Source organism: Hippopotamus amphibius, chromosome 7 (genome assembly GCF_030028045.1).
Source record: "Hippopotamus amphibius kiboko isolate mHipAmp2 chromosome 7, mHipAmp2.hap2, whole genome shotgun sequence".
Classification (NCBI taxonomy): Eukaryota; Metazoa; Chordata; class Mammalia; order Artiodactyla; family Hippopotamidae; genus Hippopotamus; species Hippopotamus amphibius.
Genome location: NC_080192.1, coordinates 36,536,005 through 36,549,862, shown reverse-complemented (window position 1 = coordinate 36,549,862; position 13,858 = coordinate 36,536,005). Strand labels below are relative to the sequence as shown.

General features: G+C 34.4%; 1 protein-coding gene across 1 annotated transcript in view; it reads left to right on the top strand.

Moving 5' to 3' along the window:
• Nucleotides 1-13,858, top strand: part of METTL25 (methyltransferase like 25) — a 97,854-nt gene that overhangs the window by 14,844 nt on the left and 69,152 nt on the right. The window contains exons 2-3 of the mRNA XM_057741607.1: nt 5,919-6,083; nt 6,560-6,666. Coding sequence (XP_057597590.1) covers nt 5,919-6,083; nt 6,560-6,666 — 272 coding nt within the window. The remainder of the gene's footprint in view (nt 1-5,918; nt 6,084-6,559; nt 6,667-13,858) is intronic.

The following is a 13,858-nucleotide window of genomic DNA, read 5'->3' as shown; positions in this document are numbered from 1 at the left end:
TCTTACGACAAAGTCCCAAGTACTGCATTAGGACATTCAGTTACTTAGTTTGGACTTTGTAGTTTAGGAGTTGCCTGCTGTGTTCTAGGCTCTGTTTTAGGATGCGGTGTGTGAATGTGTGTGTGTGGCTAAATACTTACATGTATATATGTATATGTACATATTTACATATATGTATATGTGCATAAATGTGTGTGTTCCTTAAAATATTGTATTGTTGAAGATATCAAATCTTAAAGCAGATAAATAGACTGTTCATGGCCACAGAGGAAGAGAGAGTCTGAGAACCAGAATTCAGACCTAGTTCTTGCTCTTTCATTTACCCATTCATTTGTTGAATACCTGCTATGACAGACATCTTTCTAGGTTCTCAGGATATAGCAGTAAACAAAAATCTGTGTCCTCTTGCATCTTACTTACTATGTCAGATGGTAAGTGCTGTAAAGCATTGATGAAAGATCAGCGAGGAATGAGAGTTGAGTGAGGTTGCAGTTTTAAATCGGGTTATCAGAGAAGTTTTCACTGAGTTGGTGACATTTGAGCAAAGACCCGAAGGAAGTGAGAGAGAGAACCATGGAAATATCTGAGAGAAGATGGTCTCAGGAAATAACAAGTGCAAAGACCTGAGTAAACACACCCCATGTGGCATCTGAAAAGAATTCTAACTGGAAATTGCTGAGCCCTCTGGAATCCACACTGAACATTTGTTGTCCACACAATTTATAAATAAAACACTATATCCCGTAGATGAATCACAAGTAGTTAACAAATTAGCTTTATCAGGTTCAGTTATTACCTTGCACATAGTAGGCATTCCAGAATTATTTTTTTAACAAGTTTATTTTTTTGTGTATGAAGTCAATTTTCTAAACTGTTTCTTTGTATGATTTTTTTGTTTTCCTTCAAAATAAACTATGCAAAGGGTCTGTTAGAGTAGTAATACTGTAGTTAGATTTTCCTATTTTTATATATAATTTCACTTTTATAAATAACTTAATTCAATGTGAAAAGGTTTTTGAAATGGTTCCATGTACTTTATGCATTCAATGTGATATTAATATTGGCACAATAAGGATATGCATGTCAATTTTTTGTTAATTATATCATTCTTTCTAAGAGTGTGGTTTATGTGTTGAGATAACTTTTTTTCATTTCATATGCAACCATAAATTATGCTGGAGCTTATGCAAAAAGTTTCCTAGCACATAATTGAGTAATATAAATTGATTTATTTTAAAAAGCAGCAGTATATATTCTGTTTCTTCCTTACATAGATTATAGGGTTGTGGATATATATAAACATTCATAAAATTTAATACATCCCATCTATAATTTTCATAGTTCAGCAAGACAGCTTTAACTTTTGATTGAAGTCAACTAAACAAGTGTAAAAGATTGAAGCTTAAAGTCAACTGTTATAGAAGCCAAAGCCTTAAAATGTGTAATTAAACTTGCCTTAAATATAAGTAAATTTCCGTTTTAGAAAATGTGTTCAATTCAGCTCAACCAACACTTATTGAAGATTGTACTATGGGAGTTTTATTGGTAAGGAAAAAAAATCACTATTGCGGTAACACTGGTGATACTAATAGAGCTTGAACGATGGTGGTGATGGGGGGTGAGGAGGGGGGTCCCCAAATGAAAGACATTTTTACACTAGGGTTAATGGGCGACTGGATATATGGATTTAGGGTATAAGGAGCATTTAAGATAACGTAAAATACTTTTAACTTCAGCACTAGATGACTGGTGACACTATTAAACAAGATAGGAAATAGGAGAAGGGAAAGGTTTGGTGAGCATGAGAATGTTCAGTTCTGTTTTGGGCCTTTTGAATTGGAAACATCTATAGGACATTCAAGTAGAAATGAGTCCATAACATTTCTGTGTCCTTGTGAAGATTGTTATTAAGAGGGCACTGTTGATTTCTTCTTGAAATTCTGGACCATAGGACATTTCTAGGTTGCATGATAACAACAGTAGTCACTTTTGTCCTGACCCCTGTAATACAGTTAAACATCCAAGTTTAGCATGTAATTGTATTTTATCTTAGATCACATTCTAAATGTTTTAAACGGCTTTTATCTCACCTCGCGATTGTATACGATAGGGCCGAGATGAGGTTTTATGCTCTTCTAATAGACTCAGTAGTACTATTGAAGTCCCCGTAGTGGCCTCAGTGATCACTACTATCCAAGAATCTTAGAATTTGTTTTTCCCAGTGTACCTGGTGATGCTCCAATAGTAAATGTGTTGAGGAATTGCTTTCATTCATCCATTCATTGACTTCCTACTTACTGAACACCTGCTATATGCAAGGTATTATTGCTTTACAACTGGGCATGAAGCAGTAGGGATGCTTTGTTTTGTAGAAATACAAAACCACAACAATGTCTTATAAAAACTTTTAATTTCCTTTTCAGAGACTTATCAGTTGTTTTAAATGTAGAAATTCCTCTTTTAATTTATTGAAATCTTAAAATCACTTCTGGTAAAGAGGGAGGTGTTGAGGGGAGTGAGGAAAGTGAAAGAATTAAGAAGATAAATGAGTTTGAAACTATCTTAAGGTATTACCATGTATTGATCTCTGCCAGAGGGAATTCTTGTTAGACCTAATTCTGACAGTCACATCTGCCTGGCACTTTTTTTAACTGCTGTCTTTCCTGATTTCATTTGTTGTCCACTGAACTCACTGCTGTGGCATGTTGATCAAATGTAGGAATTAAGAGCAGGGTCTGGGTCACATGACTTGCTACTTAGTGTTTGTCGAACCTGGCTAAATTGCAGCCTCTCTAAGTTTTCGTTTCTTTCTCTGTAAGTGGGGATAGGAGCACGATGTAACTAGCTTATAAGGCTATTCCATTAAATGTCGACTGTTTGGCACAGTGCCTGGCCCATAGTATATGTGCAATAAATTTTAGCAATAATAGTGGTGAGATAATTGTGAATCCTAATAGTGTTCTGTCTTCCTTACAGTGCGAGATAATATTCAAGTAAAATACCAGACGTTTAGTTTTGAAATTTTATTGTTTTAAATGTTAGTATATTCATTGATTGTTTCTATTTTATTTTTAGCTTTGAAACATTACTATTTGTTTCTCTACCTTGAGATTTTCATAATCCAACATGTGTATGTATAACCTTTCTGTCTTTCCTTGTATGTTGATCTCTGCTATAAAAAAAAAGATAATGATATCCTGATCTCATATTTAATAGAATTAACTTCTCCGCTGCCTTTGACCAAATAACCTATCTTGTAAGAAACTTCTGTGGATGTACAAAAAATAAAAGTAAAGAAAGAGCGTGTAATAAAACAGAACAGGTACTTCCAATAGAGGGAGGTATTAGCACAATAAAACCACATGATGCATGGGTGCAGTGCACATCAAATTTAAAAATGAAGCTTTCCCTGTATAAAAAATTTAACTAATTAAGAATTTAAATAATAAGTTGAGTAACACTGTGGTTTTTATTTTGCTAGTTGCCAAACTCAGTATGCAAGTGTCTGGGAATGCACTATTAGGACTACGGACACCATTACCATCACCGTGGAACTTTGCTGTTTTGGAGATAGAAGTAAAGACAAGATCATTGACACCTCTCTCTCTTTCTCTGAATCCCTAAAAATCACAAGTAATGGAAGTTACAGGCTGGATCATTTGAAAACAAAGGCTATATTTTCATAATTAAAAAAGATTTTTTTTCACAGAGTTCTAGACTATCTAAATAAACTGATGTAGGCTTAAATAATATGAACCAATGGACTGAGTCAGAACACTATTCTTTTTATATAAATAAGCATTATTAAAAATGTAATATCTTTGCAATTTAGATCTCCAAATTTCTGAAATTACTAGGAGGCCTATAATTAGAAGCAAATTAACAACATTAATTTGGCTTGGATTGGAATCTTTTCAAGTATTTTCAGTAGGATAGTTAAATTGCTTTGAACCTTTACTTTTCCAGCAGAAACATCACATTTCTTTCTGTTGGCAATATTGTCCAATAACTGACTACTATAATAGTCCCTCTGCACTTTGAGATTTAATACTCTTATTCTATCACACTCCAAGAAATTGCTGCCCTGGAACTTGGGGATGTTGAGACTGCCCTTAAACCTGAGAGGCTCACTTAATAGTTGACTGAGTTTTCCCCTCTGTATCATGCCTAAATATTTTGATGTGAATTTTATTGCTTTTTGGCTGCATTAGTAAATTCAGTTTGTAAAATGTCCGAAGAACTTTATATGATACACAAAATGTTTCTTAAATAAACTCCCTGTAGTAATCTTGTAGTTTAAATTTCTATTTGACTCAGAAGTGGAAGTTATACATCGATACTGATTTTCTTATGGTCAACATTACTACCATCAACTTAATACATATTAGCTTTCAAAAGGTACTGTCTTAAACATGTAGTTTTTAGTTATTTAGTTAGCCTTGTGCAATCTTCGGTTTTCTTGCTTTCAATTTTTGCCAGGGAGCAACATTATTTTTTGTGTTTAAGTAGGTTTTTATAATTTCATAGGTAACTTTGCAGCATCAGCTATGCTAGAATGAACTTCATAGCATATAGTATGATTTTTCTGGTAGAACCTAAGTTGTTCCCTGAATTGCACAAAGCTTTTGTAAGGTGAGCATTTTAAGTACTTTAACCACTAGATATACTTTTTTTAATTATTAAAAATAATTTTCGGTACATAGACTCAAAAATAGACTACTCCATCCAAAGAGTTTCTTTGAACCACTGCATACAAATCAGAATGCCTTTTTTTAAACCTTCATAAATGAATTAATATGCATTAAAAATGGCTATAGGAAAATGAAACTGAACAAATAAAAAGCAAATCTATGCTGATGTATATCCATTAGAATAGGCAAGATTATGCTACAGTAATAAGCCTAAAAACTCAGTGACTAACAGCAGTGACGTTTACCATTCACGTATACTGCATGTTCATTGTGGTTTGACAGCAGTGATGTTTTTATTGTCACTTGGGGACTCAGGCTGAGGCAGGTTCTATCTTGACACATGTTTTAACAATTCAGTTCTGGGCAAAGAAAGTGTACTCTTTTGATATTTTTAAAACTTCTCCCTGAAAATTGCATAGTTCACCTTGGCGAGATGTAACCACATCTGAATTCAACAGGGTGTATGATCCTCACGCAGAGGGGGACACTTGATGTTGCAAACAGTGTGCAGTTTACTCTTCTAAATGAGTGAGCATTCAGCAACTATCAGTAGTTTCTATGTGAAGCTTAGACAATGTCTGGTTTACAACTGACCATGGTAAGAAAATGAACTGTTTTCACCTACTCGTAACCTGATTAGTTTTGGAACTTGTATTGACATTGTGTTGAACACATATATACCTTCCCCACACACGCAATTCTACATGATCCAAATGATGCAGAAACTGTTTTACAATAACATTTATACCATTGAGAATATTGCCATTGTTCCATATGCTGTGTGGACAGGAAGTAACGGCATTGGATGGACTGACCCCCTTTAAATTCACAGTTGTATGTCAGCCAGGACCATTCATAAATTTAGTGACTACATTACAATTTAGCATGGTTTTAAACTCTTCTCTTTCTTTTTTTCTTTCTTCTTTCTTCCTGTTTCTCTATTTTTTGGGTTTTGAAACAACAACAACAAAAAGGCCAAATTTTAATTTGGAATCTAAGTATATAATTGTATAGTGTATTCAAGAGAAAACTGGTTGCTGCAAATAGCTAATAGTGTAAATAACAAATATAATGGGACCATTAGTGATATTGTCAAAATTCACACCAAAGTGAAAATATTATAATTTAAGATCAGCGATTTTCATTTATTGGTTTTTAAATATCAACAAATTAGCTAGTTATTATTTATTTTGTTGCTAACCTTTCTCTTTTATCTTAATTTTTTAGATATTACTGATTTTCCAAAAATATTTTGTGAAACTTCCCAGAAGCTGGTGAGTGTGGAAGCCTTTGCTCTGGCTGTGAAATATTATTCTGTGCAAAACTTGGGATTATGTACTCCTTTTGAACAGTTGCTGGTAGCCCTTCGTGGAAATCAAAAACAGAGAACTGGTAGGTGTGTTTGTGCAATATGTTTTTTAGGCATTTAGAAGCAATATATTGTTCATATACGTATATATTTCCAACAGGTTCTTAGTTTATTGTTAGACCTTATATCTTGAACCCTAATAGACTGATTTGTTCTAAATAAGTAGGTTTTCTTATGCACCATATTAAACAAACAACATAGTTATAGATCTCCACTTTTTTTTCCTACATCATAGTCTAGTTATCAGTCTTTTCCTTTGTAATTAATTGTTTTATGTTTCAAGGAACATTTTTAATAATGTTATATGAGTCTTTTCATTTTATTAATTCAAATTTGATTCATAGCAGCTAAACTAATAGAGAGCTATCATACAGACACCACGATAGGATCTCTGTATTATTTTCATATTTAATTATAGAAAACATGAACATCAACTGATGATTCTTATTGTTTTGTTTCTTTAGTAACAGTATTTTAATTTTGTTTTATTTTTGTTCAGGTGAAAATGTGAAGCCAGATGAGTTTATGAATTTGAAAAAATCTCATGAAGTTCAGGCAATGTCAGAGCTCATCAGCAGTATTGCCGACTACTGTGGAATAAAGCAGGTAAGAGTACCTCCCTATATATTCACGTGTTAAAATTATTGCTACTTTGGGGGATATCATTCAAATTTCCTTTTCTACTGTCACTGTCTAGCCTTTAAAATGTCATTAAGTAATAGTTGATGTGAGATATGTCACATCATATCTGATCCTTTAAATATGCTCTCATTTTTCAATATACTGCAATTATAACAAATTTATACTAAAAATAAGATACAACTATTAATGTCTTGCTACCAATTTCACTCTTTTCAGAGTGGATAGAAGCTATGGTAATTCTCTTTTTCTTATGTTGTAACTCCAATCTGAGGCAGTGTTATAAAGATGACATTCTGCAAAATTGTTTACCACTAGGTGTTTTCAAGAACCTAAATTACCAAGCTGTGGTCTGGGGCACCTGCCTCATGATTGTAACACAGAGAAACTTGGATTCTTTCATAGTGTCAGAATTATAATGCATTTTTGTTGTGAAAAATAGCCTTTGTGAAAGGTAGTAATGTCTGAAAACAGATGTTAAAATAAAATCAGTGATTGCCTACATTGGCCTATAAAAATAGTAAGTTATTTTTCTTATCCCCAGAAGAGCTTCTATGGGGGTAATGGAGGATTTTCCCTTCTTCAGTTTTTATTAGGTGTTAGAATCTTTTCCATGTATTCTTCCATACTGTGGAGAGTTTGAGGATGATTAGAAAATGATCACAGCTTTGGCCAGGCATGTAGAACCACTTATGGCAACATAGATCTCTAGGCTAGCAACTAAAAGCAAGAGCTGAGGCACTAGTTTCAACCTTTTCTCCAGTGTATTGTACCTAAGCAGTACCTATCAGGATCAGTAACAGGCTCACCATGACAGTTATACTCAGTCGGAGCAAAGGGGCAAGTACCCAGTAAAACTTAACAAACTGCTGCTGTACGTAACACATGGATGAATACTAGAAACATAAAAATGAATGGGAAAAATAAGCGATTTACAGAAGACTACGTATTTCATGGTACCATTTTTAAAAAGCTCTTAAGCAAAATAATGGTATATTCTTAATGGAAAAAAAATATGCAGAAATCCATTAAAGAAGCAAGGGAATCATAAACAATAATTTGAGAATAGTTGTTACCTCTAGTAGGGAAAGCAGGGAGATGGGATATGGAAAGAAAACATAGTTATATGGAATGGAAATACTAATATTCTAGTTCTTAGGATGGCTCCTGGGTTCATGCTTAGAGCAGATGCTACTGGACGCCTTATCCCAATACTCTCAGGCCTTACCACTTCATGGTGTGTCAGGCTGCTTTCTACCTGGCAGTTTCTACTGCCTGCTGAAGTATGGCACTGCCTACATATAAATTCTGGGGATTAATTCCTCCCTGTGAGCATCCTTGAATTAATGATTAGTGCAAGTTGATAAACAAATACATCAACTCCTGGACTTTCCAGGTGGGATGACTGTGAGGTATGTGTTCTACACTAGCTCTTGGAGTTTCTCAGTGCGATTAAACCCAGGTTGTCCGAAAGTGGTATTTTGCTTAAGAACATACCTTTTATTGTGCTGCCTTCCTTTCTCTTTTTTCTCTTCTCTATTTTCCTATCAGTGTTTTCTTCACCTCTCAAATAAATCACTTATACTTAAATCTTCAAGGGGTATTTATTGTTGTGCTTTATGACTTTATATTTCAACTACATTTATTTTCTTTGTATGAAATATTACATAATAAATAACTTTAAATTAATAAAGCAGATTTATTTTATTTCTAAAGTGCAGAGAAAAAAATTTGAAATAGCATAATGTTTCATGTTAGACCTGCCCTAAGGGAACTTTTTTCATAGTGTTGGTGATTTTTCCTACTGAGTGAAGTAACCTGAATTAGAGACTTACAGGGTCTTTGTCTTGAAATTACTTAATAGCAACATTTGATTCTCGAAATAGTTACGTTTAAAATATATTATGTGTGTACTATTTTTACTTTTAAAATGCAGATTTAATAAATATAGATTTCAAGGGAGTAGTTGGAAACCCAGATACTAAAATCTTAACTTTACTAGTGACCAAAGAGAACTAGAGGAGAAAAAAAAAAACAATTTATTTTTGCCTCAACCACATTGCTCCCTACATGCCAAAAACATTTGCCTGTCTCATTCACTGCTTACTTCTTCATTTTTATTTCTAAAATGTGTTCATTCATTCACACTTGCATGCATGCATTCATTCATCAAATATTTCTTTGGTTCCTGCCATGTGTCAGGTGCTGTTATAGATGCTGAAGATACAGTAGTGAACAAAATAAAACACATCTTTGCCCTTATGGCATTTATATTCTAATGAGGAGAGACAGGTAAATATAATATAAAATCATTTTATTTTATTGTATATGTTGATATACTTTAAAGAAAAAAAATAAAAAGGAAGTAGCTAATTCAGAGATGGGAGATTAAAGCTTTTGATTATGAAAGGGGGGGCAAGTAAGACCTCATTTTAAAGATAACATTTGAGTTAAGACCTCCTTCAAGACGTAAGAGAATTGTCCATTAGAATATCTGGGTGAAAAATTTTTTAGATGGAGGGAATAACACATTCCATGGCCCTAAAGTGGTGATACACTTGGTGTATTTTTGAAACAGCCAAGAAGCCAGATTAACTCCAGTGGTGAGAGCAAGGGCAGAGTAGTAGAGGCTGAGGTTGGGGTGGCAGAAGCAGGTCATGAAATTGTAGTCTTAGAGGCCGTTGTGATGATTCGGGCTTTTATCCTGAGTGAGATGGGAAGCCATTGGAGCCACTGGAGCACTCTGACTGCCTTGTTGAGGAGTGTTGTGAAGCAAGCATTTCCATTATCTTTGCACTCTTCACCACAGTCTTTGTGAACATTCAGTCTGGTTCTTTTCAGAAATTAGCTCGTACGTAAGCATGAGCTTCCAGAGTTGAGGCAGATAGCTCGGTAACGAAGGAGGTTAGTAGCAGGGAAGTGATGAGAGATTTTACTTAGAGGGGTGGTATGATCAGTTTCTGTTTTGCTCTCTTGAGAATAGATTCAAGGGGGGAAGGTGAGAGCAGGGGATCATTGAAGAGGCCACTGCGATAACCCAGGACTTAGGGTGCAGTTGGTATGAAATACCCTTGGAAAGACTATGAATTTGTTCACAGTTCAGGGGGGGAGGGTATGAGAGAAAGAAAGGAATCCTATTTTCCACCTGGAAGTATGGAGATATTATTAACTATGATGTAGAAGGTTATGGGAAGGGCAGGTTTTACAGAGACTATCAAGAACTTAGTTTTGAACATGTTAAATTTGAGATGCTTCTAAGATATTCAAGTGGAAATGTTAGGTTCACTGTTGGATATGAGTATGAAGTTCACGGTAGAATTCCATACTGGAGTTATAAATTTGAAAGTCATTAGCCTATAATGGTAATTAGATCTTCAGGTCAGTCAACAAAATATAACTCTTCTATCTGAGGTATAGTACCATACTAATACTAATATTAAGGAATGTAATCACTGTGTGTGGCAATATTTCTGTGAGAAAATCTTCTCAGCAGAATTAGGAAAGTAGGAAGATACCTCCCACCAGGTATTACACTGGAGACTCCTCTGTCTTCACACTTGTAAGATGATCCAGGAAGGAAAAGATTATTGAGAGTAAGGGGTAAGAAATGAGGATTAAGGAGATTTTGCTACTCAGTTCAGAGAGTTTGAAGGCAAAAATATGTATGATTTATGTAACCTTGAATTGCAGAGTTTGCCATTCTGTTGCTAACACTGTATATGTTACTGAAAGGCTGATTTGGGGAGGGATAAAAAATCAATTTGAGTCAATAAGATATGTCAGTGGATAGATTTTTTCCAGGAAAATTTGCCTATTACTGAAAAGGTTTCAAATATTATATTGTGAAGACATGATTCTTAGAGTTTCCACAGCCATCTTGCGACCAGAGGGATTACAGATAAGTTGGCCCAAAGGCCATATGTGGTTGAGCCTCTGGATGGTTCAGCTACTCTACTGCCAGATTTCTTAAGTGAGGTGAGCTGTCCTCATTGTTGGAAATTTGATGTTGTGTTACTTGCAGCCAGAATTTTCCTAATTCACAAGTGAAATCGTTATATACACGTCTGGGAACAAACTCAGTTACCTCTTGGTAAGAAAACATCTGTATTGGTGCTTACAAGCAAACCATTGGTTGCTAGCATTAAGCCTGTCATTGGCATCAGTGACTGTGTTTTGTAGAAGGAAGGGCATGGAGAGCTTCACTTCCTCTGGAGATTCAGATATGGGGAAATTGAGTTTCTGCTCTATAGCCCTTGTATTCATGAGTATGGTATCTTCAGTTAGATTGTAGTTCCTTAAAATCAAGATATATAATGCTTCTGTATTTCCTATAATACCTACCCTAGAGATTAATGTTAAAAAGGAAGCATAGGAAATTATAAGCTAGACACTTATTTAGCACTTATAAAACTCATTTATTGGAGTTTTACCTAAGAACTGTTTGAATTGCAGTTTTGCTTGAATTGAAATTTTTGAGGATTTAATTGATGATATGCATTATTTCAAACATAGGAAGTTTTCCTTGAGTGGCTCATGTTTGTGTCAGGATTTAATTGATTTTAGGAATTAAAGATTAGATATAATGAGATTAGATAATGATTTCTTATGATAATATTTCTGTAAATGTCCATTTATTTCTTATGAAATGACATGGCATTACAGTAAACAATCTTGGTAATTTTATATGTCTTTTACCATTTTTAGTTTTATTGAGGCATAATTTTTATATTCACCAATTCTAGGTGTACAGTTTGATGAATTTGGTAATTGGATGCAGTTGTTTAGCCATCTAATAAAAAATATTTCTGTCATCATAAAAATTTCCTCATACCCTTTTGCAAGGTATTGCCTCTTCCATTCTCAAGGAACTCTGCTTGTAGTTTTGATTTTTCTAGAACATCATATACAAGGAATCAAATAGTATGTAGACTTTTGTGTTTGTCCTTTAGCACAGGGATCCCCAACCCTTAGGCCACTTTCTGGTCCATGGCCTGTTAGGAACCGGGCCACACAGCAGGAGGTGAGCGGCAGGCAAGCAAGCCAGCAAAGCTTCATCTGCTGCTCCCCATCGCTCGAATTACTGCCTGAACCACCCCCCTAATCCCGGCCCATGGCAGTATTGTCTTCCACGAAACTGGTCGCTGGTGCCAGAAAGGTTGGGGACCACTGCTTTAGCACATAGTTTTTAGAGTCATCAGTATTATTATGTGCATTGACTCTTTATTCCTCAGTTTTGGGTGTAGTGTGCTGCAGTATGGATATATCACAGTTTGTTTCTCAACTCATTGGTTGATGGATATTTGAGTTCTTACCGTTTCTTTCAGCTGCTATGAATTTATTCATATACAAGACTTTGTGGACATGTTTGCATTTCTCTTAGGTAAATAGCCTGGAGTGGGATTTGTAGGTTGTATGGTAAGTGTATGCTTTAACTCTATGGTAAACTGCTGATGTTTTCCAAAATGACTACCATTTTACATTTGTGTGTATCTCTTTATGATTTTAGTTTACAATTCCCAAAAAAGTAGTGATATTGGGCATCTTTTTATAGTGGTCATTTGTATGTCTTTTGTGAAGTGTGTGTTCAAATGTTCTGCCCATTTTTTAATTGGTTGCTTGTCTTATTATTGAGTTCTTTATACGTTCTGGATACAAACCATTTGTCGGATATGTGTTTTGCAAATATTTCTTACCCTTTTTAACTATATATTTTGAATACAAAAGTTTTAACTTTAATGAAGTTTCAATTATTTCTTTGTAGTTCATGGTTTTTATGTCCTACATAAGAAATCTTTGTCCCTCCCAATGTTACAAAGATTTTCTCATGTTTTCTTCCAGAAGTTAATAGTTTTTACTATTACATTTAAATCTGTGGTCCACTTTTAATTAATTTTTGTGTTTGGCATCTAACATGCAAAGAAATTTTTTTCCCATACAGACATCCAGTTATACCCGCACTATTTGTTGAAAAGACTGTCTTTTCCTTTGAATTACTTTAGTCATTTTGTCAAAAACCAGTTGTATAAGTGTGGGTGTATTTCTGGACTCTGTTTATTACAAGGATTTATATATCTGTTTTTATACCAGTACTATGCTTTTTTGATTACTGTAGTTTTATATTGATTCCTGAATCAGTGTAAACCCTCAAATTTTTCTTTTCAAAATTGTTTTGGTTATTCTAGGTACTTTGCCTTCTCATATAAATAGTAATATCTGCTTGTAAAAAACCATGCTGGGATTTTGATTAGGATTGCATTGAGTATGTTAGTTTGGGAGAATTGCCATCTTAATATTGAGTCTGCTATTTCATGAAGGTGGTATATCTTTATTTAGCGCTTTTAAATTTTTCTATACAATGCTTTATAGTTTTTAGTGTATAGGTCTTGCATAATAACCCTTGTTAAATTTATTCCTAGCTTTCTCTTTTTATACTATTTTAATTCAATTGGTTTTAAATTTTATTTTCTAATTGTTCTTTGCTACTATAATGCATATGTTCTAATGGTTCATTATTAATTTCTTTTTTTTTTAACTTTTTTATTTTTTTAATTTTTACAATAAACTGCATATATTTAGAGTGTACAATTTGGTATCCCAGTCTCCCAATTTGTTCCCCCCGCAACCCTCCCTGCTTTCCCCTTCGGTGTCCATATGTTTGTTCTCTACATCTGTGTCTCTATTTCTGCCTTGCAAACCAGTTGATTTGTACCATTTTTCTATAGTCCACATATATGTGTTAATATACAATATTTGTTTTTCTCTTTCTGACTCACTTCACTCTGTATGACAGTCTCTAGGTCCATCCATGTCTCTAAAAATGTCCCAGTTTCATTGCTTTTTACAGCTGAGTAATATTCCATTGTATGTATGTACCACATCTTCTTTATCTATTCATCTGTTGACGGACATTTAGGTTGCTTCCATGTCCTGACTATTTGTAAATAGTACTGCAATGAACATTGGAGTGCATGTGTCTTTTTGCATTATGGTGTTCTCTGGGTATATGCCCAGTAGTGGGATTGCTGGGTCATATGGTAGTTCTATTTTTAATTTTGCAAGGAACCTCCATACTGTTCTCCATAGGGGCTGTATCAATTTGCATTTCCACCAGCAATGCAAGAGCGTTTCTTTTTCTCCACACCCTCTCCAGCATTTACTG